Source organism: Emydura macquarii, unplaced genomic scaffold (genome assembly GCF_026122565.2).
Source record: "Emydura macquarii macquarii isolate MOO-44397 ecotype Brisbane River unplaced genomic scaffold, CSIRO-AGI_Emac_v2 contig_2321, whole genome shotgun sequence".
Classification (NCBI taxonomy): domain Eukaryota; kingdom Metazoa; phylum Chordata; order Testudines; family Chelidae; genus Emydura; species Emydura macquarii.
In genome coordinates, this window is record NW_027132458.1 from 321,742 (window position 1) to 348,283 (window position 26,542).

Sequence of the window (26,542 nt, forward strand, 5' to 3'; positions counted from 1 at the left end):
GAGATACATTGCGAGGAAACCAACAGACTCTTCATCCAGTCCGCAACCGCCACGAAGAGCTGTGTAGAACGACGGAAGGGTTTAGTTCTGTTGAGGTAAAACACCAAGGCCCTTCTGACATCGAGAGAGTGAAGATGCCTCTATTCACTGGAACGGTGCAGTTTTGGGGCAAAAGACAGGTAGAATAATCTCCTGATTCAGGTGAAAATGGGAAATCACCTTAGGCAAAAAGGCCGGGTGAGGGCGTAGTTGGACTTGTCCTTATGAAACACCATGTAAGGTGATTCTTATGTCAATGCTCTGATCTCCAACATTCGCCTGGCGGACGTGATAGTGACCAGGAAGGCAACCATCCAGGACAGGTACATGAGGGAACACGAGGCCATTGGTTCAAAAGGCGGGCCAGTGAGCCTGGATAGGACCAAGTTCAAATCCCACTGAGAAGGGTCTCTTATCGGCGGGAAAAGCCTTTCCAGTCCCTTAAGAAACCTAGCTGTTAATTCATGTGAAAAGACTGTTCTACGTTCTACCAAAGGGGGGAAAGCAGATATAGCCACCACATGGACCTTAATTGACGAGAAAGCCAATCCCTCATTTCACATGGAACAGATACTCCAAGATTGTCAGGATTGACATCTCTGTCGGGGACACACCACGTTCGGTCGCCCAGCAGGTGAAGCACTTCCACTTAGCCCTATAGACTGATCTGGTCTAGGGCTTCCTGCTTTCCAAGAGCACATCTGAACTTGGGTTGAGCAGGCTTACTTCTCCTGGCTCAGCCATGGAGCACCCATGCCGTCAGAGGGAGGCCAACTCCGGGTGGAACAGGTGACCTCAATCTTGGGACAGGAAGTCCATGAGCAGTGGCAGGGTCCAATGCCTGGATCCCACCAACTCTACGAGCATCCCAAATCAATGTTGTCGGGGCCATGCTGGTGCCACAAGGATGACCCACGCCTTGTCTCTCTTCACTTTCAGGAGGACTTTGTGGATCAAAGATATCAGCAGGAAGGCATACAGAAGGCTTCCCAACCAGGAGAGGAGAAAGGAGTCAGTGATGGAGCATGCACTGAGGCCCTGATGGGAACAGAAGTGACGGGGAACTAGGCACCAGAGCCGGGGCTTGTTTAGTCTGGACAACTTCCTCACTGCCAGAGGATGAGGCACCACTATCTGACGGGCAGGGAGGTGCAGTCTCCCAATATCCCATGGTGTCGTGCAAAGCACGTTGTTGATGCACTGGTGAGCAGCATGAGGAGCCCAAACGATGGGTGTGATGAGACCGGTTCTTGTCTTTGGGCTTTCTGTAAGGGCTAGGCGAGCAGGGTCATGGTGCTGGGGAAACGTGCAGTGAGTCTGGCAACCTTCATTGCACCATGGCTCCATAACGGTGCTCTGCTCAGTGCCAGTCCTCCAGAGAACGGTGGTGAGAGCCCGATCTGGTGGTGTCCTGACCCAGAAAGTGTGGTCTCGACCCTAGGGACTGCCTGCGCACCGGTGAATGGTGCCTCAGCAAAGGGGACTGTCGAGCCGATCTGTCTCTTGATAGGCTGCCCCTAAGTGCCGATGGCAAATCTCGGTGCAGCACCCTGACGTTCTTCGGCGTTTGCGATACCAGTAGTTTCATTGCTTGGAAGGCCTCTAGAGTTGACAGCACCACTACGCAATGAGGGCTTCTACTGCTACCCAGAGTCGGTGGAGGGTCTGGTGGCAGGGTCAATGCTTGCAGCAGCAAGGGACCCTTCTGGGGAGGGGAGGATTAGTGGCCCAACACTGGTCTCGCCTGGTCCCCTTTCTTTTCTGCAGGGAAGTGTCCCTGCTCTGTGTGAGTCTTCTTTGGCCTCTTCTTCGGTACTGGGTATGGTGAATGGTGCAGAGACGTGAAAGAGGGCGCCAGAGCACCACTGTGCACCAAGGCCGTCGTGCTCGGTGCTGAGTCCAATCTGCTGGGCTCCCACACCTGTCTAAGTGCCGACTCCATCAGGATGACCCTGAGACAAATATCTCGTTCTTTCTTAGTCTGAGAGCAAAAACATTTTACAGATTTTGCACCTCTCATGGACATGCGCTTCTCCCAGACACTTTAAACAACTTTGATGTGGGTCGCTCCTTGGCATAGGCTTCAAAGCCCGGGGAACGTGGCATGCCCCGACCCTGGGATTCTAACAACAAACAAACTGGAACTAACTGGAACAAAACTATTAACCATATACACTAGAACAATGAATAAGCCACTACGTTTTAGAAGGAGAAATTGAGAAGGCAAGAGATGTTCCAACACCGGCAATGGCGGCACAAAGGAATTGAGACGGAGGGGGAGCCAACAGCGCCTATATGCAGGTGCATGTGCTCGCAGCTGCAGGGGGTGCTAGAGCTGGCTTGTACGGGTACCACTAAGGGAAAAAGTTTTAAGGCACTGCATGTAGTGTGCACACACACCTAAATTGGGAATGGACATGAGCAAGCACTCAAAGAACAAGAGTATTCCTACTTTTGAAAGAAGGTCTTTGCATTCAGCTCTGGCAATCCAGAATGCCCTTGTAATAATGATACATATTCAGTGTTGTCAGTATTGATTTTCTTTACACTTCCAGTCTGTTTATTTCTTGGAAAGATTTTTCTGGACCACTCAATGAGTCACTGTCAGACAAGACTCATTCCAGCTAGGAGAATTTTGGCCTTTTGTTTGATTTGTCTTCCTGCCATTTATCCAAGGACAGTCAATAAGGAAACTCCATTAGGCCAGATTGTTAGACTTAAATTACAGAAACTCATTTTACAGGTTGGAAATTCATTTTTCTGGGAGATTTGCCTATAAAAGTGGAATCCCTTCTATTAGCACGTACCCTAGTAGAAACAATGATATTAAGTTGCCACCCTGATTGTGATGGAAAAATAGTCATTTTAATATCAAGATTTGAAAATAATCATTATACAAGGCATTAGACATTTGCATGTCTGCACACAAATGTGCACGCCTGCATATATACAAGTGCACACACTCAGACACAGCTCCAAACAGCCCCTTCTTGGTCCATCTCTACTTTCAATAGTTGCTTTAATATTCGTATTGCAGTTACAGCTAGACATCTTCAACCAGGCCCAGGCCAAAGCCATGCTATGCTACGCACTGTATTAATAACAGCAATGACAGTCTCTGTATCAAAGAGTTTACAAGACAAGACACAACAAGCAAATGACGAGTAGTTAGGGGTAGGGAAGAACACTATCAAAAATAGAAAGTTTTGCACACAACAGCTATGTGTCTCATTCTTCGCCAATCATTAACAGTAATCACAACCCATCATCTCCCTAGCCATTGTTAGATGCATTATGTAAGATTCTGTATGCATTATGCAAGAAATTAGTTTTGAGGAGGGACTTCATGGAAGATAATGAGATGGCTTTACAGATTTTGATGGAAGTTTCTTTCCTCCCCCCCCACATAAGGGGTAGCATGGGAGAAAACACAAAGGTACTCATGGGAAATGTGGACAAGCATACAGTCATGCTGGAATTATCTGCAGAACAAAGGTAGGAGTTTATCCTTGCAATAAAATACAGTAGCAGTACAAATAGTTGGGGGAGTGTGTAACTGGAGAAATCTGAAATTTGAGAAAAGAAGTTTGTATTTGAAACAGTGGAAGAGGTAGAACAAATGGAAGGACTTAAAAGTGTGGATGATATAGTCACAACTATGAACCAGAAAGATGATCTTAGTGGCAGCATTTTGAATGGACTTGAGGTGGGAGGTTGCAAACATTAAGGCCAAAGAGGCGGCAATCGCAGTAAATTAAGGTTTATGAGCTTTCTTTCAACCCATGAAGATGCAATCGTCTGTAGTGAATGAGCTGTAACAAAAAAGAGGAGAGGGTCCATTTCTTTCAGATAAGGTTACAATATTGCTCTATCATTCCATCTTGCTATGACAACATGAAAGCACAGTGTTCTTTCCTCCCCCCAAAAGAGTAATTTGTCCACTACTCTGTCATTCTTTTTGGGAGAGAAGTAAGGCCATTGCTGAACAAGCAAAAGAATATACTGCAAAGAAACTTGCAAAGTAGAGAGGAAAAACAAGGATGTGAGCTTTCCAAATCTCTGGAGGGTTTAGATCTGGAGATAGAACCATTTACATATTCCTCTCGCAGCTGCATGCCTAGATGTTAAGAGCCAGTTTCATAACTCAAACTCACATGGAAAAAACTTCCCAACTGGAAAAGTCTGGAAAGGTATCTAGAAAACAAATTACATAGAGGAAAGGATGCTTTGGATTGGCAAAAGGCCTCTCTATGAGAAGACAAGGATACAAAATTAGTCTACACATCTTCAAGACCTGCTATATTTGCTGCTGCTTTACAAGTATTAAAAAAAATGCAAAGAGAAAAAGTGTCTTCATTGTCAATCTACTCAATTTATGAACTGCATTTTGAAATTAAAATACACAGAACAATTTACTCATTTTGTTCTAATCTATAAAGCGAGTTAAAATTAACTGAAAGAAGAGCAGTGATTTCAAGGATAAGAACATCCATTTGTTGTGAATATGAATATTTGATATCACTCAGATATTAGCATATATCAACTCACTGAAGACATAAGAATGTAATATATAGTTCCACAGTAAACCTCTATGTAGTCTGTTTCAATTTAAGAATCAAATAGAACAAAAACTTATTTTGCTTGTATTTCTTTTTTGTGTTTGAGTGATCTCTGATGTACAACAAAAACAAATTGTTCTTTGCAGGTCACCTTGAATACTGAACTTTGCAAATTTTTATCAAAAGGTACTGAACTCCTCAAACAAGAAACAGAGGGACTTTCTGTATACAGCAACTTACTTTACGTGGAAGAAGAGAAGATTTTCTGTTCTCTCAATGTGTGCATGAGGCACGCGCATGCACATGCGCACGCACACTGATAGTACTATCCCTCCCAGGGGTATCAACCTTATCCTTACGACTGGCGATAGATTAAGTCTCTATGCCCATTCAGGGCTTGATCCTACTCCTATTCAAGCCAATGAAAAAGACGGTTACTAACTTTCTGGAACTATTCTTCGAGAGGTGTTGCTCATGTCCATTCCGATTAGGTGTGTGCACACCTCGCGCATGGTTGCCCAAAGGTTTTCCCCCAGTGGTACCCGTAGGGTTGGCTCTGGAGCCCCCTGGAGTTGCGCTTCCATGATGCCCTATATAGGGCTCTGCCGACCCTCTGCCTCCTCAGTGCCTTCTTGCCAGCAGACTCTGACAGAGGGGTAGGCGGGTGGGTCTTGGAATGGACATGGGCAACATGTCTCTAAGAACAACAGTTACAGAAAGTTAATAACCATCTTTTCTTCTTCAACTGCTTGCTCATGTTGATTCCAAATAGGTGACTCCTAGATGGCGGGACAGAGCTCAACGGAATACTGATAGTAGACCCGCTCTGTCAACTGCTGCATCATCTCTGGTCTGGTGAGTGAGGGTGCAGTGCGCCGCAAAAGTATGGATGGAAGACCACGTTGCTGCCCTACAAAATGTTCTGGATCAGGAGTTGGGCTAGGAAGGCTATCGAGGTCGCTTGGGCTCTTTTAGAATGGGCTGTCAATGCCAGAGAAAACATGTTTGCCAGGCCGTAGCAGGCCCTGAGGCATTATATGATCCATGACGAGATCCTCTGGGAGGAGACCGGGAGCCCCTTCATTCTATCTGCCACTGCTACAAAGAATTAAGACATCTTCCTGAATAGTTTTGTTCTTTCAATATAGAAAGCCAATGCCCTCCTGACATCTAGAGAGTGAAGTCTCTGTTCATGGCCGCTAGCATGAGGTTTGGGGTAGAAGACTGAAGAAAAATGAGCTGGTTGGAGTGAAATTGTGATCCTACCTTTGGGAGGTAGGCTGCATATGGTCACAGGTGAACCTTGTCCTTAAAGAACACTATATAATAGGCGTGGCCAAATTGTGGCTCAGGAGCAGCATGTGGCTCTTTTACAGTTAAAGTGTGGTTCACAGAGCCTCCAACACCTCCCACCCCATTCTCTGCCCACCAGATTGGAGTGGGGAGTTCAGGGCTTCTGCCATGCAGTGGGGTGGTGCGGCTAGAGGTTTCTGCCCAGCAGGGAGCGGGTCTGAGGATTTCAGCCCCATGGGGCACACCTGTTTGGGCTTGGGGCTTCAGCCCTACGATGGAGTGATGGGGCTAGAGGCTTCTGCCCCATGGGAGGTACCTGCCAGGTCTCTGTGCTTCCACCATGTAGCTGGGTGGGGTGGGACTTGAGGCTTCTGACTCATGAGGCGCGCCTGCCATACCCCGATCCCCACCACCACCCCATAGCGGTGAAGCCTGGAGGCCCGGCAGACATGTCCCAGCTCTCAAACTTCTGAAGATTGTTGTATGCAGCTCCGAGGATCAGTAAGTTTGGCACCCCCTGCTGTATAAGGAGGCTCCGACATCAAGGCTTTGAGTTCCAAAACTCTCCTGGTTGACGTAATGGCCACTAGGAAGGCTACCTTCCATGACAGGTACAAAAGAAAGCATGTTGCCAATGGTTCAAATGGCGGTTTCATCAGCGCAGACAACACTAAGTTAAGGTCCCATTGGGGAACCAGGTGGTGTGTTTGAGGAAACAACCTGTTAAGACCTTTGAGGAAGTGACTTACTGTGTGCTTTGAGAAAACAATGGTCAGCCACCCATGGATGGAAAGCTGAGATTGCAGCTAGGTGGACCTTAACTGAAGATACCGAGAATCCCTGATGTTTAAGATGTAACAGATAGTCCAGGAGGAGTGGTATTGGTGACATCTCCAGAGAAGTTCCCTTCTGCATGGACTAAAGAGAGAATCTCTTCCATTTTTCTAGGTAGGTAGCCTTAGTGGAAGATTTCCATCTCCCCAGGAGGATCTCTCTGACCTGCTCCAAACACTCCATCTCCTGCTGGTTCAGTGACGGAACTTCCATGCTGTGAGGTGTAGGGATTGCAGGTTCAGGTGATGAGGGTAGCCCTGATCTTGTATGATCAGATCTGGCACTAACAGAAGACGGATGGGGGCCTCTGCTGAGAGCTTGACCAGCGTGGTGAACAAATGCTGGAGCTGCCACACCAGGGCTACCAACATCATTGCCAACTTGCCCTTCTTGACCTTCAGAAGGACCTTGTGCACTAGAGGTATCAGGGGGAAGGCAAAGAATAGAGCTCCTGACCAGGGAATGAGGAAAGCATCTGCAATTGATCCCAGAATGTGGTTCTGGAAAGAGCAGAACCACACACATTTTCTGTTGGACTTCGTCACAAACAGGTCTATCAGGGGAGTTCCCCACCTTTGGAAGATATCATTCAGCACATCTGGGTGAAGAGACCACTTGTGGGTAGATATCGACCTGGTGAGATAGTCCACAAGAATGTTCTGGGACCCTGGTAGGTACAAAGCTTCTATGTGAACTGTGTAGGCTATACAGAAGTGCCAGAGGTCAAGGGCTTCCTGACACAGGAGAGAGGAAGGAGCACCACCCTGTTGTTTATAGAGAACATAGCTGTTGTGTTGTCTGTTTTTTCCACAACGCATTTGCCTTCCATGTGAACCCTGAAGGCTTGACAGGCAAGTCGTACCACTTTCAATTCCCTTATGTCGATGTGGGTGGACAGGTCTTCTTGTAACCACAGCCATTGAGTCCTTAGTTGACCCACATGTGCCCCCCAGCACAAGTCTGAGGTGTCGGTCACTAGGGTCAGGATGGGAGATGGACCTGAAAATGAGACTCCCACACATACCACACTCTGGTCTAGCCCCCAACGGAGTGTGTCCAATACTGGTGCCGGGATCAACACTATCTCGTCTACACAATCCCGGGATGGTCGGTAAACTGATGCCAACCATGCTTGTAAAGTCTGAAGCGCAGTCTGGTATGCTGAACCACCTGAGTACAGGCTGCCAAATGGCCCAACAGTCTCAAGCAGTTTCTGCCTGTGATCATAGGGTGTTGATGGAGAGAATGTTCCAGAATCGTGACTCTGAAAGGAAAGTCCTGGCTTGGTTTGAGTCTATGACTGCTCCTATAAATTCTATCCTTTGTGTGGAAGTCAGGAATGATTTTTGTGTGTTCATCCGAAGGGCCAGTCTGGTGAACGTCAGCTTTATGAATTCTATGTTCAATTCCATTTGTTGTCTAGAGTTGTCTTCGATCAACCAATCATCCAAGAATTCTCCTCTTTCTGAGGAATGCAGCCACCATTGGCATGCATTTCATGAAGACTCTGGGGGCTGCTGAGAGGCCGAAGGCAGTACTGCAGACTGGTAGTGTGAACAGTTGACCACAGAGCAAAGGAACTCCTGTGTCTTGGGAAGATTGACACATGGAAACACGCATCTTTCCGGTCGAGGGTGGCATACCAATCTACTGGATCCAGTAAAGGGATGATTGATGCCAGAGAGAACATTCGGAACCTCAACTTCTTCAGGTATCTGCTGAGGTTTCTGAGCTCTAGGATCGGCCCTTAGCTTTCAGAATTAGGCAATAACGGGAATAGAAGCCACTTCCACCCAGAGTTCCAGAGGAACATCTTACACCGTTCCCACCTTTTGGAACTGCTGAACCTCTTGAATCAGAAGTTACTCATGAGAGGGGTCCCTGAAGAGGGACAGGGAAGGTGGGGAATGTGAGGGTGGGAGGGAGTTGAATTGGAGAGAGCATCCCAGTTCCACCATGTGTATTATCCAACTGTCTGACATAATCTGGGCCCATGCACGGATAAGTGGTTTGAAAATAATAGGAGTAAAAGATCCAAGGTTCGTATTGATATGCTGTCTCCGGGCGCAACCTCAAAAGTTATGCTTCGGGACCCAGAGGTAGTTTTGCTGGGCAGGATGAAGTCTGACAAGGCTTCCTTTTGTTGTTTCTGCCCCTTTGGTGATTAAAATCCTGCCTTTGGTGGGGCTGGTAGACACAAGGAAGCGTTTGCGCCCTAAAATGCCTCCTCTTGGGTGCTGGTGTTTGTAGGCCCAGGGACTTGAGGGTGGCCCTAGAGGCCTTTAAACTATGCCATTTTGCATTGCTCTGGTCCAAGAATAGTGACTAGCCCTTGAAAGGGAGGTCCTGCACAGTCTGTTGGACCTCATGGGGGAGACCCGATGCCTGCAGCCACAGGCTTTGGCAGATTGATACTCCCGAAGCCATAATATGGGCTGCTGCATCAGCCATGTCTAATGCTGCCATAGCAAAGCCTTCGCTGTTGCCTTGCCCTCCTCCACCAAGATTGTAAATTCTTTCTTGGAGTCAATTGAAATAGACTCCACAAATTTCATTATGGAGCCCCAGGTAGTCAAAATATTGCAATTTTGAAAGGATTATTTTTAATATCTCAAGGGCATAGAATTGTAAACAAACATTTAAAAACGGCCTTACACTTTAGAAAATGTCACTTAACCCCAGCATGAGTGTGAGGTTACATCACAATCACAAAGCTCTGTCGTCAGCTCATAGGGTGTCAGTGTAGGAGCTAGCCAATGTCAGTTTGAGGAAAATAAACAAAAAAACCCCAGTATTAAAAAATATATTTTAAAAGTTACTGGTACTTATGTTCTTTGAAGAAGTCACACTGTCCAGTTTTGATACTGCTATGATGACTCAATAGGCAACACAGTGGCCACCACTTAGAGCTCTGCACCTCAACCAGTTCTTTGTATAGCCTACATTTATCTGATATCAAAATGGATATATTTACAGATTACTTTGAAGTCATCAAAGTATTTGCACTGGATTCTGTTCATGTGGGTCAACTGTCTGGTCTCAATGATTATTAGAAGCTGAACAATACTTTTTATCTATGGGTGATTGAAAACAAAATTCTTCTTTGGGAAAATTTTATTTAGAATAATCATCATTAAGGCAAAAATAGCAAACATCTTATGAACAATGTAATACATACAAGCTCACTTAGACGCTCATTTTCCCAACTAGCCTACCAGAAATATTAAAAAATAATTTGATTCAGATACCAGATAGTTCTGGAAATGACAATGGATATGGAGCTTTTCACTTCTAGCACTTCAGTTTGAATCTACCCCAAGTCAGTAGTTTGTCCTGGGCTGAAACACTTAATGGTTGCATCCACACACCCAAATCTACAGGCTTTTTGAGTTTATATGGAAGATGACCAAAATGGGACATAGTTTGGACAAAAAGTAGTATTATTAGCTCAATGCACCAATTGTTCAATTTCTTCCTTTAAAATCACTTAATGGAAGTATATTTCATCAGTGTTTGTTATTCCACACTTTAGGTGGGATAACATATCTGCTATACCACAAAGGTTTTCTAGCCAAACACCTGAAACCAAAACCTGCATGTGTATCTTGGAACTATCCTTTAATGCCTTTGGTTTCATTAAAATATCAGAAAAATGACATTGACATTGCCTAATACCCTGGCCAATGCGCTGGGCCCATGGCACATGAGAGAGGGGCTGGGGGGAAGAGTTGGCACCCCCCTCCCAAAAGGTTGCGGAACCCTATGCTAAACTCTCTCCTGCAGCCAGATCTGCACAAGAAGGATGTGTATTTGTGTTAGGAGGAATTTTAGCAACTGTGCTGATGTCCACTGAATAATAGGAGCCATGCGTGAAAATCTCTTCAGTTGTTGAATTTCACAGTTTTTGTAGAAATCACATCAATCTTAAACACTTTAGATAAATATGAATGACTGGCTGCCACCAAGTTCAGGAGCTTTGTGTATATGTGCACATAGAAAAATAAAAATGAAATGTATGTGTTTATCTAGTCTTCTGATTGAGTCATGTCAGCTAACCATCAGAGTGTGAAAATTTATAAAAGATTTAAAAATGTAAATGGCATGGAATAAAGACATTTTTGTTCTCATATTAAATGATTTTCCCCTGCAGTATTATGTTCTTCATGGAATGTCAAACTGAGTTCCATCCCTAAATCCTTTTCCCAGAATTTAGTTATCAGACTTATTTGGTTTTCTTTAATAATAATAGTAATAATAACCACACCTTTGAGGATGACTGACTATAGAGAAACCCAATTAATATTTCTATATTATACCAAAATTCAGTCAAAAAGAATTGTGGTAGCCTAGTAACAAATACCTGCAAAACTATGCTTATGAAAAAGATTGTACATATTGTAGTTCTGCCAAAGTATATTTGTAAGTAACAATCACAACTATTGCAAAAATATATTACAATGTGAATTTATACATTTAGCTAATAGGATTCATTATATGCATTTTCACATTTGGAGGAAAAATAAAGCAGAGTTCAATAAAAGCTATGAAAACGTCTGAGTTTTCTAATAAAAATATCAATATTCTTCTGAATTTTGACAACTTAATTAATCAAAAGGAAAGTTACCTCAGTAACAGGTACATTTTCTTTAAGTTCAGTTGTATGCAATGCAAGCAAAGCAATCACTCTGGCTACTTTGGCACGTCTGTGAATTAAAAATATTGGTTAGCTTCATAAAAAAATTAAAATTTGAAAAAGAGAAAACGATCAAAGAAGTTCAACTACTTAGTTATTTATAACGGCATATTGTACACAGATTGCTAAGTGCATGCAATTTTGAAGCACAATTTTACAAATTAAGTAGTTGCAAAAACCCAGAATTTGTTCTTCGACACTGCCCTTTAAAACGGCATTTTATTTCAGTAGCTCCATTGATTATGACTTGTGCAATTACCTGTGCAAAACATTATGGTCCTTCCCTTTGTACAGTAGAGTGTATGTTAGTATAAATATTATATCTAAATAATTCATTAATGATACTCATCTGCATGGTTTGTTTAAAATGTAGAAAAACCATAAGTCATTTTAAACCTTTGACTCCAGTTGTCAAAATAAACAGCATGACAGCAAATTAACTTAAGATATAGGGCTAAAACTACCTTTTTCATTTTAAAAATAAGGGATAAAAAAATTCAAGCTTTTTATAAAATAACCAGCAGAGGGCATTATTACATTATAATTTTTTGATAGGATTGCTTCAAAGAAAGTCTCTATCATTATGGATATTATACTTAGTTATGGTAGGGATTGGTTAATACAAACTACATTCAAGAATTTTTACATGTAATTTCAGGTCCTTTTCTTTTTCTACTTAGTTTTGTATACTATTGTTGAGAGAAACTTATTCAGGAATAATTGTAACAGAGCATCAGGTTGTAAAAGAAATTGAGAAAGATACTATGTGATTCTTCATTTGCCTAAATATCATTAATTAAATCTAATAACACAACTCTTAGAATACATTTATTTATTATTTATAAAATAAGTAAAATTACCAACCACAAGTTAAAATTGATAGTAGCTAAAATGTAATGGATCTTATTAGTCTTGATGTACTGAAGAAGTTCATCTCAGTATGCATACCACTATGTTGTCTAATGTCTGTCATTCCTCTTTTAAAGTAAGCCATAGCAGAATTGACAGGGCATAAACAAATGCTTAAAGCATGCCCTGTAAAATATTCAACAACAACCAGCATTGGAACAAATTCATTACTGATGAATTACTTGTTACTTACATATCCCAATTTGGAGCTGCCCGCAACTGTTGTATTAATAATGGGAACTAGAATAAAAAATAGATAAATACACATTTTTATTTCTCAAAAATTCCTTGTTAATGTATGAAAATAAAGATATAAACCTTATGGAAATATATAGTTAGATTTGTTTTAAATGTCTATTTTGTACTCTGACTACAAAAAACCTTTGGTGCTGTTCAAAACCCATTGATTCAAAAGGCTGTACTGATAGTTTGGAAAAATCTTCAAATTTTGTGTCCCTGTCATTTTAAAAAAGTGAGATGTTTGAAGCTTTGTTTAAAAAAATATTCACCAAATAAAAATAAATATATACAAGAAAATTGTGATTGCCAACACACACAAAAGTATATAGTATAGAATTTAGATTAGGCATTTAAGGAAATTGGGCTTCTTTCATGAATATAAAGAAAACTGGAAAACACAAAAGCAATATACAGACTACTGATAAAAATCTGAAAAGGCTATTCATCTGAACTAAATAAACCAACTAACCAACTTAAAAATTCTCTGTTACTCCGCAGTACAATTGTTTTGGCTAATATTAAGTCTAATATCAACCACGTATGCAATCTGGCAGGACTATTTCCAGCCCTCACATAGGGCTATGATCTAACAGGCCTCTGTCTCCAAAGGTTATGATCTTGTTTGTCTAATGGATGTGTGGGAAAAACTCTGCCCTTATTTACTTCACTATAATTGCAATGAGTTTAGTTGAGGGCAGAATTTGACTTCAATGGAGTTGGAAATAAACTGAAGAAAAAAAAATCTCAAAATTCAAAACTGTAAAATGTATTTTAAAAAGCAGTTTGTTATATTATAATAATTCTGAGAGACTGTGGAGAGAACTTTCATAGTTAAAATACAAAGAAGGAAAGTGTAAGTTATTGCTATTTTCTGCATATGAAAGATTGTGAAAAATGTCTTAAGCTACCACCCAGAGTCCAGCAAAGCTGGTTGTCTCATACAGTTTTGTTTCCTTAATGATTGTACATGTTTTAGAAAATATTTTTAGAAAAGTATGGTCAAGGAGGATTGTCTAACATTTTCATATGCACATTTTTTTCCAAAAGCAGTTTTCTGTGTTACCGCTTCTATAAATAAAAAACAATTTATAGCATCTTATAACATTTCAAGGTCCTATTAATGTTGCAGTTAAAATAATTACTTAGTTAACTCTTTATTAACATAGCGAATCATAAAAAAAAATTCATCTGGAGTCTAAAAGACAGACAATGCCCCACAACTTCTTTTCAAGAAACCTAACTGGTACATTTCATTACTTTGTCCTTAATTGGCTATACTGTATGTGTGTTTATACCAACAGTTTCTTAAAATAGAAGTAAAGGGCACCATTACTAAAGGCAGCTGACTCTTGCTGCAATGGCTGGCATCTGAATCATGCTGACTCTCTGTGAACTTTACTACTTACCAGCTGTGAGCTGATTAACCTGGTTGCTACTTCCTTGTGGCCAGCCACAGTGCACAGATAGCACAGTAAATTCAATTTAGCTCGTGCTGCCCCTGTATTCTTCTCAGTGGAGTCAATCAGTGAGCACATTTGTTGCAAAAAGTCATTCCAGTCCATTTCTTTCAGAGATGATAGCTTCTCAGCTGCACATAAAAATATCAGCAGCAGTTTAAAGATTATGAATTGCCATCTTTAATTTTACTTTTAAATACTAAAATATAGTTATGTCAACATGAACCAAAGCAATTTTAAAACTTTTGGATGCAATCACAACTCTGATATTTACAACAATATGAAGCCATAGAATTTAATTATTTTATTAGAATATAATTATGAGAATCATCAAAAAGACCAAGAGAAAACAGAGGGTACAAAACATAACAGATAGTGATAAGTGTACAAAACTATTTTCAAAGAGCAAAATCCCCTAGGTCCTTGTTCACAGTTTTGATTTGGCCCTTGCTTAGGTAAATCCACTCTGCCTTCCCACGGATCAAAGGAAGTGCTCAGAATCAACAACAATATTTTTGAAGTATGTGTGCAGGTATGCATCTGCTTAAACATTTGTAGTATCAGTGACTTGAACAAAGAGCCAGACTGCAGATGGGATTAGAATTAATTTCATGACTCCAAATCTATTACTCACAACATGTCTACAAGGAAAGCCATGAAAATTCTACTATTAATCCCTAAGGCTAAGCAATCCTTCCTTCTAGCACCCCTAAAAGTAGAATATTAATTTGTATTTTTTTAAAAATTATATCCAGACATTTTCCTAGTGAACGTGTTGACTGTTCCTGAAAATATTTAAGGGGACTAATTCTTACACCAGCATAAGCAAGAAGAGAATCAGGCTTTAGGTATTTATTTTAACCTTGAGTCTCATCAGAGAAGCAAAAATTTACTAGAGTGAGATGCCACCTGAATCCAAAAGGAACACATTTTTGGCTGAAATCCATTTTCCAACATAATATATCTTAAAAATCCCTCCCTAAATAGACCAAAAGGAAGTATGCAAAGGAACAAGCATTTCACTCTTGATAACAATAGGCCTTTTGTTTTTATAAATAACTTCATCTGATGCCAAAAAAAATTACTTCATGCTGAGCATTAAGAACATTTAATAATTATAGGCAGGACTGGTAACGTTACCTTTTATTATGATTTAGCAACACTTCCCATTATAAGACCCTACTTATAGCTGCCAAATTTTAACCATTTGGTCTGAAATTTTCCATGTCAGGTATCTGCCTCAGGTTGAAATTTCTCTGGAAAATTTCTGCCAGAATAGTTCAACCCTTTCCAGGAATGATAAGAGAAAAAATACACTGCTTTGACCCTGTTAAGAAATTCTGGCAACCTTTTTTAAAAACTCTAGTGCCACCATGCTAAGTCGGGGCAGGGACTTGAACATTGGCAGCAGGGTGGCTGTTGTGATGTGATTTTTGCTGTCTGTGAAAATCCACCCAAATCTGGCCAAATGATAAATCTTTGAAAATCTTGGTTTTCACATGTTCAGTAAAGGCTTCTTCAATTTTAGCAGCTAAAAATCTCCAAAGATTACAACCTCACTGAGCATGCTCTAGCCTCTCATAGCTTCAGTCACTCACCAGAATGTACATGCACCATCCCTGAAGAGCAAATGAGCATTCGTCAGTCCAGGACAACAGGGACGAAGCTGGACTTTCCCTGTAACTGGTAATCTGGGCCAGAGTGGGGAGAAGCAAAGAGTGTGTCTCTCCTGTGCTCTCAGTAGCCCTTCCTGCTGGCACCTTAGCAGCATGAAGGAGGAAGCTATCCAATCTGATTTGAATAAAGACAAGAACTGGACCGAGGAGGACAGAAAGGATAGATTGAGACAAGGAGTCTAGTGAGACTAGGACTTGAGGATGGGGCGAGAAACTGTTACTAGCAGCTGTGGGAAGAACGAATTGGTCAAGGAGACTGAGATTGGGACATGGGGGGAGCGAAGGCTCAGAACAGTTAGGCAAGGAGACAAATGATGAGGGAAATGGGGGGAGGGACTGAGAGTTAATTGAGGGTGGTGAGAGCATTGAGTGGATGAAGAGCCAGGACACGGGGAGGACCTGGGACTGGCTAGAAAACAAGACTGGGACTAGGAAACAGAGCAGGGGTAAACTGGATGAGGAGCCCAGAGAGGGAGACTGGGAGTCAGTGCGGGCAGGAGGGGAGAGAAGATCGGGTTAAATGAAGAGTCAGGAGGGGAGAAACTGGGACTTGAAATAACAGTATGTGAAGTTTTTTTGTAGAAGTATGGCAACTTTCAAGTCAGCTACAGAGCGTCCTGGGAGATTGAAGTGCTCTCCGACTGGTTTATGGATGTTACCATTTTTTATGTCTGATTTGTGTTCATTTATTCAATGCCCCTCTGCTATGTACATTGGCCAAACCAGACTGTCACTAGGCAAAAGACGTCAAAAACAGACTTCAATGAGAAACTGCAGAGCTGGAACTCATATGCAAACTTGACACAATCAAACTGGGTCTGAAAAGGGACTTGGAATGGTTATCTCATTACAAGAAGTAATTGTCACTGTTCACACATTCTCACCTTCTAATCAATGGTTGTGAATAAGCCTCATCTACTCTACTGAATGGACTTTGCTAACACCTACCCTCCCCATTGTTTTTCCTTACCCTTAGATGTATATATATATATATACCCCCTATCTGATTTCTATTTCTTGCATCTGACGAAGTGGGTTGCAGCCCAGGAAAGCTTATGCCTGCAGAAATTACATTTGTTAGTCTTTTAAGTGCTACAGGACTCGCATTTTTTTTTTATAAAGAGAATGAAAACATGCTATACAAGTATATGCTATCATGTGAAGCACTTATACATTTTACCAACTTCAGCAGGACTGTACCTGAATGTGCTGGTATATGTAACATTTTTAAGTCAAATCTAACCGGTGCTTGTTTCATTATCTGGAAAAAAAACAAAATACAAAAAACAGTGGCTTGACTCAAGACTATTTTAGATATTTTTAAAGCGTTTGTGAAAGTCCTTAAGTAGATAAATAAACACAGATAAAGAGACAAAAATATATTTGGCACACACACACAATACAAGCCACTTCTGCCATTATAGATGAAGTATCAATGAGCCACAGGCCTTGAACTCGGGCCCTCAAGGCCCATGGAAGCAGCCACGCTCCACAACCCTCCACCTAGCAGAAGATTACCTGAGACCCATATAGTCTAGCCTCAGTGTAAGGCTTCACCGCGAGGTCCAACCAGCAGAGTCCCAAAGCAGCTGATTAGCTGCTGGCTCTGCTTAAGTTAGCAGCAGGACCAAGAAGCTGACTGAACTGAGTACCACTCCCCTCTGGACTGTGTGCCTTGTGTTTCATTCTTCCTGCTCAATCTCCTGGCTTTCTGACCCAGCTTAACTGCTGGCATCTGACTTATGGTTCCTGACCTTCAGTTTGTCTCCCACCTCTGACTCCCTGGTATCCTGACTCCAGTTCCCAATTTGTGGTTCTGATCTCCAGTTTGTCTCCTGCTCCTGACCTCCCAGTATATCCCAACTCAATGACTCTTGACTTCTGCCTTATGACTGTGGACTCTGGACCAGACTACTAGGTCTGGCAGTCTATGACCCATCCAGGACAGCTTTTTCAGACCATTATAGCCTTGTGGAACTGAGCTCAGTGCAAAAAGGATGGATCCAGCAGCACAACCACAGACATTAGAAGCATCAGACTCTCTCAACTGGTCCTCCTGTCTCCAGGTGTACAAGCTTATTGGCACTGAGGGGTAAGTCGGTGCCACTGTGCAGGCCATTTCCTTAGACAGTACCGTGCCACTTCTTGGTGCCAAGGTCCAAGTCGGTGCCACTGTTGAGGTGGTTACAGCCGTTGTGTGGACCATTGCTTTAGATGGTGCCATCTTGGCACAGGGCTGTTTGTTTTAATCTCTCAGCTCCTTAAGGAGTGATGAGACTCTCTCTTTGTCAATGAGGTCATAGTACCGGAGGAACTTAGAGCCTCTTTGGTACTGAAATCTTTGTCCTTTTCAGGTGATCTCCTTTTCTTGGCATGCTCCATTGTGGATGGAGTAGAATGCCTTTTTCTGATGTTTTCTTGTGGGGAGACATTACTCTGCCCAGGGTCTGAGGCAGGTCTTAGCAACCGCTCCATGAGAATTAGTTTCAGGAGGAGGTCCCGGTCATGCCTGGCTGTGGCTTTTAGGTTTGTGCAATGGATGCATTTCTGAGCAATATGTCCTCCACCCAGGCATCTGATGCACTCGGAGTGTCCATCTGAAGCAGGCATAGCATCCCTGCACGAGATGCAGCGTTTGAAGCTGGGAAAACCCAGCATAATGCTATCTATAACTAAAGGGTAAGTCTGAGGGAAATTTTTCTTCCCCCCCAATGGGGGAGGATTAAGGTAAGGTATACTAAACTACAGATCAACTGAATAACTTTACGAAAATAGAAAAGAAAAGACTTATCGAAGATTTCTAGTGGGCTATAAAGAACGGCTGGGAGCTCAGTCTTGGACCGCAGATGGTTGAGAAGGAACTGAGGGGTCTATGTCACGTGTGCCAAAAGGAGCGCCAACGGCACTGCGAGACAGCACATGTACGACCCGAAAAGGTACTCCTGGCGAAATCTCCGATTGAGGACACGAGGACGCGCCAACACCTAGAGGAGCACCCACAGGGACACTACTCGAAGAAGAAAAAGTATCATTTCCTTTTATTCCCTGATGTTTTATCTGAGTGTAATCTTTACTGGGCAAACTGCTCTCAAACAAACGGTGGAGTGAAAGTTGTGGCAAAAGAAATTTTTTTCAGGAAAATGTCTCAGACTTGACAAAATATCAAGTTCTGTCATGAAAAAACAAACAAAAACAAAAACCCATTTGTACAATCATTAAACATCACCTGCTCTTGGGCCTATCAAGTTATACAACAGGACACTTTGGATTAGCCTATGCTCGAATTTAAACTAGGTTAACTAGAATCATGTTTAAAAGTGGCCTTTGCTGGAAAGATGTTAACACAGTTTCCCTGGCCAGGGAATTCACTGATAAAATGTACTATCAACAGCTTTACAAAGACTGGACAGGGACAAATGAACTCACCAGTTTAAAATCAAATGTAATTTTAAATAATGGAAAAAATTCTCCACTTTGAAAACACTATCTTTAGAAGCCAACTATTTAGATTATTATAAGGAAGTACTTATAGGGGGACTTCAAATGGTGGAACTAAGGAACAATACCTATTTAAAAGAAAGGATCATTGTTTTTGTTTTTCCATTTAAAGCAGAGATCTTTATAATAAGTACAGACTAGAAGGCAAATAGTCTTTGCACAGTTAGAATGACAGCTGCCCTCTAATACAAAATGCTTTAGTCCAAACACCTGCAATTTACTGATTAAAGTTGTTTAAAATAACTTCATTTTTTTACACATAGAAGCCACCACACCATTTAACAAAAGTGGCAGTCTCTGCTTAAGATTCTCCAGACTAGAAGAGCACAGGTTTTCCAGATAAGGATTAAGGTGCCATTTAGTAGCTTCCACTAATTGTAGGAAATCCTTTCAGATTAATATTTGATCTCCAAATAAATCAATTCTCCATACTGCCAGTATAACAGGGCCATACAAAACTGCAGAAAACTTGTCAGAAGGCTTGGCAGATGACTGGGTGGAACTGTTTATGATGAGAACAATAAAGGAAAGGGAAAGAGTGGTCACCCTGTTTAAAGATTTATCTGTGCAATAAATAGCACAGCACAGCAAGTTCCTAAATCTATTATTTAATATTGTATTTTACCATACCTTTGGATTATCAATAATAGGGGTTACAAAAAGGTCAGACTCTGTGTAGATGAGCTCTTTCATCTTGGACTCCATGTCCTGCTGGCTTGAGTGTACATTTTTAGCCTAGAACAAGAACAAATATACAGTAGTCTGGTTTGTAACAAAGACAAGTTCTCAAATTTTTTTGCTGTAATATTTTTTAAACATTACCAGATTGCATTTTATGGACAATGAAAATACTCTGTTCAATACCATAAAGCAAATAATAGTAACTAATACAAAAACAGATTCCCTAACTAAGATCAGGTCCCATTGTGCTAGGCACTATACAAACATACAGTAAGAGAGAGATGCTGATCCAAGAGGTTACAATAGAAATAGACATACAAAGGGTGCTGAGACAGTAGGAGCATTAAGTGACTTGCCCAAGTCCTAAAAATCTTTGCACAATCAGGGCTTTATATTCATTATCCCCACCCTCATTACTGTTGCACATTCTATTATCTTTTTTTTTTTTTAAATTCCCACCAACCTACAGACACACTTTTCCTTCTCTTTCTTAACTGTCATATCAAATAACAAGTATTTACATGCCAATTATATAGTTTATGCATCTCTTAAAGTAACATTTTTTATTGCTCAGTGAACATATTTTATATGGCCAATGCTCATTAATTGAAATTGTACATCTTTTTAATGTTCATTTGGGGAAAAAATAGAATTTTATTTATGCACCCCACCATATCCAATTACTAACGCCACAATTTTGCAAAAATGTATTCAGGTGCTTAACTTTACACACTGCGAGTAGTCTCATTCAAAGTCAGTGTGTTTAAGTCCCTGAAGGATTCGAGGACAAGATTTCAACAGTATTAGCCTTTTTAAAAATAAAGACTAGACAGCTGGGAATGTATATAGTTATATAAATGGTTAGATTAATAACCTCATTGTCTCTAAAATCATATTTAAATTCAATCCTTTTATTTTATGAGACTTAGTTTTATTTATTAAACTGCATTTATGACATTTATGAGACAAATTGGTGCTATTAATCTCTCCCTAGAATATGCTTACTCCAAACACTAGTAATTACCAAAGACTATCAGCTGTGTTTTATGATCTGTAATTAGAATATTAACATATTCCTTTTGAGCAGCAAAGATTAATAATAAAAATAAAAATCAATTTATTTCAGAAATAACCACTTGTTTTAAAAACTAAAGCTATTCACAGAAAAAATCCTGTAACTTAAAACTGCCACATTAAGTTAAAAAAAAAAATATATATATAATTACCAAGAACATAGCTTAAAAAGCCCCACCTTTTAAAAGGTATAGAAATGATAAAATAAGGTAAGGTACATGAAATTTTGAATAATCTTACAAATTTATATATTTTGTAAGAAATATCTGCACATGTGAAAAATAACATTAAACATTCCAACAACAACCTTAACACTAACTCCTATTTCTTTTTTTCCCTACACAATGCAGTTAACTCACTAATGTATTTAATAACTATAGTATGTTATACAAAGTCACTGGTATAAAGATAGTTTATAATATAAGTATAATGTGCTATTTTAGAAATATTACTTAGCATAGTACAAGGTATATCCGTTATATCAGTAATAGATACAAAACAGTGATCTTTTAGCAATATTGATAACATAGTTAACTAAAATGTTAGTATTTTGAAACTGAAAGATGTGCGGCGAACAGAGGGGCGGCTAACAGAAGGAGAAGGAGGGAATTAGCCTGGGATCTGTCCGAGAGGAGCCCAGGTGAGTGCTAAGTGAGGGGAGCTGTGTTGTGTGTGCTGTGCTAGAGGGGGGAGTATCTGAGAGACCAATTGTGTGACTGGTGCAAGTTACAGCTGACTGTGTGTGTGTGCTTGTGACTGGTGCAGTTACAGGGACCGTTTGGCAGTTTGCCTGGGATCTGTGCTAGGAGGGGGGAGTATCTGAGAGACCAGTTGTGTGACTGGTGCAAGTTACCTGACTGTGTGTGTGTGCTTGTGAGTGCTACCGTTTGGCAAGTGAGGGTGTGTCTGATTGGTTGATTGTGAGTGCTTTGATCCAGGTGGGCTTTGAGGGGTAATTGCAGGGGCGGAGCAACTGCCCCAGCCTTATAAAAAGCAGCCAGCTGCGAACCAGCTGAGCGGCGAACAGAAGGAGGGAGTTTGCCTGAGGAGAGAGCCCACAGCGGGTTTGTGCCCCTCAGACGTTGCTGTGCACGAAATAGAGCATCTGAGGAGGCTCTCAGAGGAAAGATATGGAGAGGGAGCGATCTGTTGTTGTCACCTGCACTGGATGTGCTATGTTTGTCTTCCTCCCACAGGATAGAGAGGACTTCATCTGTACCAAGTGCAGGCTGGTTTCCTTATTGGAAGAGAAGGTTAAAGGACTAGAGACCCAAATATCAACCCTGCGTTCCATTAAAGAAAACGATGTCTTTCTCCATCGGGCACAGGCACAGTGTAAGGAAGATTCAGAAAAGGCCAGGCAGGCGAAACTGAAGAACGGGGAAGAAAATTGGCAGCATGTGACCTCCCGAAGAAAGAGCACCCATGTGCCCACCATGCAGATAGAAGTAAGGAATCGTTTTCATCCTCTCTGCATAAGTACTACGGCGGAGAATTATTTGGAGGACCCTTCGGAGGGAATGGATCAGAAGGAGACCCGTCTGATCAGAAGGCAAGGGATGCATTCTTCTAGGGACGGGGGTTCCACGACCACCATTCCGAAGAGGAAGAGAAGGGTGATGGTGGTCGGGGACTCCCTCCTAAGGGGGAAGGAGTCATCCATCTGCCATCCAGACCAGGAAACTAGAGAAGTGTGCTGCTTGCCTGGAGCTAGGATTACAGATGTGACGGAGAGACTGCCAAAACTTATCAAGTCCTCAGACTGCTACCCCTTCCTACTTCTCCACGTAGGCACCAATGACACTGCCAAGAATGATCTTGAGCGGATCACTGCGGACTATGTGGCTCTGGGAAAAGAGATAAAGGAGTTTGAAGCGCAAGTGGTGTTCTCATCCATCCTCCCTGTTCAGGGAAAAGGCCCAGGTAGGGACCGTCGCATTGTGGAAGTAAATGCGTGGTTACGCAGGTGGTGTCGAAGAAAGGGCTTTGGATTCTTCAATTATGGAATGTTGTTCCAGGAAGAAGGATTACTAGGAAGAGACGGGATTCATCTAACAAAGACAGAGAAGAGTATCTTCGCAGACAGGCTGGCTAACCTAGTGAGGAGGGCTTTAAACTAGTTTCGACGGGGGACAGGGACCTAAGCCTGAAGGTAAGTGGGGAAGAGGGACACCACAAGGAAGCAGAAGGAGGAGGGTGCAGCAGGGGAGGCCTCCCGATTCATACTGTGAAAGTAGGCCAATCGGCTACTTATCTCAAGTGCCTGTACACAAATGCAAGAAGCCTGAGAAACAAGCAGGAGGAACTGGAAGTCCTGGCACAGTCAAGAAACTACAACATGATTGGAATAACTGAGACTTGGTGGAATAACTCTCACGATTAGAGCACTGTCATGGATGGGCATAAACTGTTCAGGAAGGACAGGCAGGGGCGAAAGGGTGGAGAAGTTGCACTGTATGTAAGAGAGCACTGACTGCTCTGAGCTCCAGTATGAAACTGGAGATAAGTCAGTTGAGTGTCTCTGGGTTAAGCTTAGAAGTAAGAACAATAAGCGTGATGTCATGGTGGGTGTCTGTTACAGACCACCAGACCAGGAGGATGAAGTAGATGAGGCTTTTCTCAACTAGGGAAAGTTTCCAGTTCACAGGACCTGATTCTCATGGGAGACTTCAATCACCCTGACATCTGCTGGAAGAGCAATACAGCAGAGCACAAACAATCCAGGAAGTTTTTGGAGAGTGTCGCAGACAATTTCTTGGTGCAAGTGCTGGAGCAACCAACTAGGGGCCGTGCTTCTCTTGACCTGCTGCTCACAAATGGAAGATTTGGTAGGGGAAGTAGAAATGGGTGGCAACCTAGGCAGCAGTGACCATGAGATGGTCGAGTTCAGGATCCTGACAAAAGGAAGGAAGGAGAACAGCAGGATACGGACCATGGACTTCAGAAAAGCGGACTTTGACTCCCTCAGGGAACTGATGGGCAGGATTCCCTGGGAGGCTAATATGAGGGGGAAAGGAACCCAAGAGAGCTGGCTGTATTTTAAAGAGACCTTATTGAGGGCACAGGAACAAACCATCCCGATGTGCAGAAAGAATAGCAAATATGGCTTAACAAAGATGTCCTTGGTGAACTTAAACGCAAAAAAAGAAGCTTACAAGAAGTGGAAGCTTGGTCAGATGACTAGGAAGGATTATAAAAATACTGCTCGAACATGCAGGAATGAAATCAGGAAGGCCAAAGCACAATTGGAGTTGCAGCTAGCAAGGGACGTGAAGGGGAACAAGAAGGGTTTCTACAGGTATGTTACCAACAAGAGGAAGATTAGGGAAAGTGTGGGCCCCTTAGAGAATGAGGGAGGCAACCTAGTGACGGAGGATGTGGAGAAAGCTGAGGTACTCAATGCCTTTTTTGCCTCTGTCTTCACAGACAAGATCAGATCTCAGACTACTGTACTGGGTGGCACAGAATGGGAAGGAGGCGACCATCCCGCAGTGCTGAAGAAACAGGTCCAAGACTATTTAGAAGGATTGGACATACACAAGTCCATGGGGCCGGATGCAATGCACCCGAGGGTGCTGAGGGAGTTGACTGAGGTGATTTCAGAGCCATTGGCTATTATCTTTGAAAGCTCGTGGCAATTGGGGGAGGTCCCTGAGGACTGGAAAAAAGCAAATATAGTGCCCATCTTCAAAAAAGGGAGGAAAGAGGATCCAGAGAACTACAGACCGGTCAGCCTCACTTCAATCCCTGGAAAAATCATGGAGCAGGTCCTTAAGGAATCCATTTTAAGGCACTTGGAAGAGAGGAAGGTGATCAGGAACAGTCAACATGGATTCACTAAGGGAAAGTCATGCCTGACCAACCTGATTGCTTTCTATGATGAGGTGACTGGCTCTGTGGATGTAGGGAAGGCGGTGGATGTGATATACCTTGACTTTAGCAAAGCTTTTGATACTGTCTCTCACAGTATTCTTATCAGCAAGTTAAAGTAGTATGGGTTGGATGAATGGACTATAAAATGGATAGAGAACTGGCTAGAGCATAGGGCTCAACGAGTAGTGATCAATGGCTCCATGTCTAGCTGGCAACCGGTCACAAGCAGAGTGCCCCAGGAGTTGGTCCTGGGGCCGGTTTTGTTCAACATCTTTATTAATGATCTGGAGGATGGGGTAGATTGCACCCTCAGCAAGTTTGCGGATGACACTAAGCTGGGGGGAGTGGTAGATACCCTGGAAGGTAGGGATAGGATACAGAGTGACCTAAACAAACTGGAGGATTGGGCCAAAAGAAATCTAATGAGGTTCAACAAAGAAAAGTGCAGAGTCCTGCAGTTAGGAAGGAAGAATCCCATGCACAGCTATAGACTGGGGACCGACGAGCTAGGCAGCAGCTCTGCAGAAAAGGACCTGGGGGTAACAGTGGATAAAAAGTTGGATATGAGTCAGCGGTGTGCCCTGATTGTCAAGAAGGCTAATAGCATATTGGGCTGCATTAGGAGGGGCATTGCCAGCAGGTCACGGGAAGTGATTATTCCCCTCTATTCGGCATTGGTGTGGCTGCATTTAGAATATTGTGTCCAGTTTTGGGCCCCCCACTACAAAAAGGATGTGGACAAGTTGGAGAGAGTACAGCAGAGGGCAACAAAAATTATTAGGGGGCTGGAGCACAAGACGTATGAGGAGAGGCTGAGGGAACTGGGCTTGTTTAGTCTGCAAAAGAGAAGAATGAGGGGGGATTTGATAGTGGCCTTTAACTACCTGAAAGGGGGTTCCAGGGAGGATGGGACTAGGCTGTTCTCGGTGGTGGCAGATGACAGAACAAGGAGCAACGGTCTCAAGTTGCAGGGCGGGAGGTCTAGGTTGGACATTAGGAAAAAGTTTTTCACTAGGAGAGTGGTGAAGCACTGGAATGGGTTACCTAGAGAGGTGGTGGAATCTCCATCTTTAGAGGTTTTTAAGCTGAGGCTTGACAAAGCCCTGGCTGGGATGATATAGCTGAAGTTAGTCCTGCTTTGAGCAGGGGGTTGTACTAGATGACCTCCTGAGGTCCCTTCCAACTCTAATATTCTATGATTCTATAAATACACCTTAAAGATATAGCTTATGTAGTCTTGTGCAACTGAACTTAGTTACTGTAGTAGATACATTAGTCTTTTCTACTGAAAGTGTTATACCATCTTTCTATAACTCAGAACTTGAAATATTACATTTCTTGATTGCTGTATCTTAGATGTTTTTTTAGATAATGTATCACCTGTAACAATATTGAAACTTTGTTTATATTATCTTTTTTCAATGTTAGTTTTTTTTTTTTAAACTATAACTTTCTTGGTAATGATGTTTTCTAATGTTTGTGTAACATACTATAGGAACCTTATTACCCTCTTCATTTATTTTTTGGTTTGGCAATCTCTTCTGTTTCTCTTAATTAAGGGGCCAGAGTCTGAGCTCCCAAAGTTAGGGCTAGTCCAGAGGTAGATTTGGCTCCTGGTGTAATTAAGAGCAGTCCTGAGAATTGATTCTAAAATTTTGTAGGTATGCAGGTTTGGGGATTTATTTATTTTTTTAAAATTACAAGGAAGAAAGGAGT

General features: G+C 42.1%; 1 protein-coding gene across 7 annotated transcripts in view; it reads right to left on the reverse strand.

Moving 5' to 3' along the window:
• ULK4 (unc-51 like kinase 4) overlaps window positions 1-26,542 on the reverse strand; it is a 358,194-nt gene that overhangs the window by 299,901 nt on the left and 31,751 nt on the right. For all 7 annotated transcript variants that reach the window (XM_067560838.1, XM_067560836.1, XM_067560835.1 and 4 more), the window contains exons 13-17: window positions 19,829-19,933; window positions 16,901-16,961; window positions 13,974-14,155; window positions 12,521-12,567; window positions 11,350-11,428 (exon numbers count right to left, since the gene is read on the reverse strand). In XM_067560838.1, coding sequence (XP_067416939.1) covers window positions 11,350-11,428; window positions 12,521-12,567; window positions 13,974-14,155; window positions 16,901-16,961; window positions 19,829-19,933 — 474 coding nt within the window. The remainder of the gene's footprint in view (window positions 1-11,349; window positions 11,429-12,520; window positions 12,568-13,973; window positions 14,156-16,900; window positions 16,962-19,828; window positions 19,934-26,542) is intronic.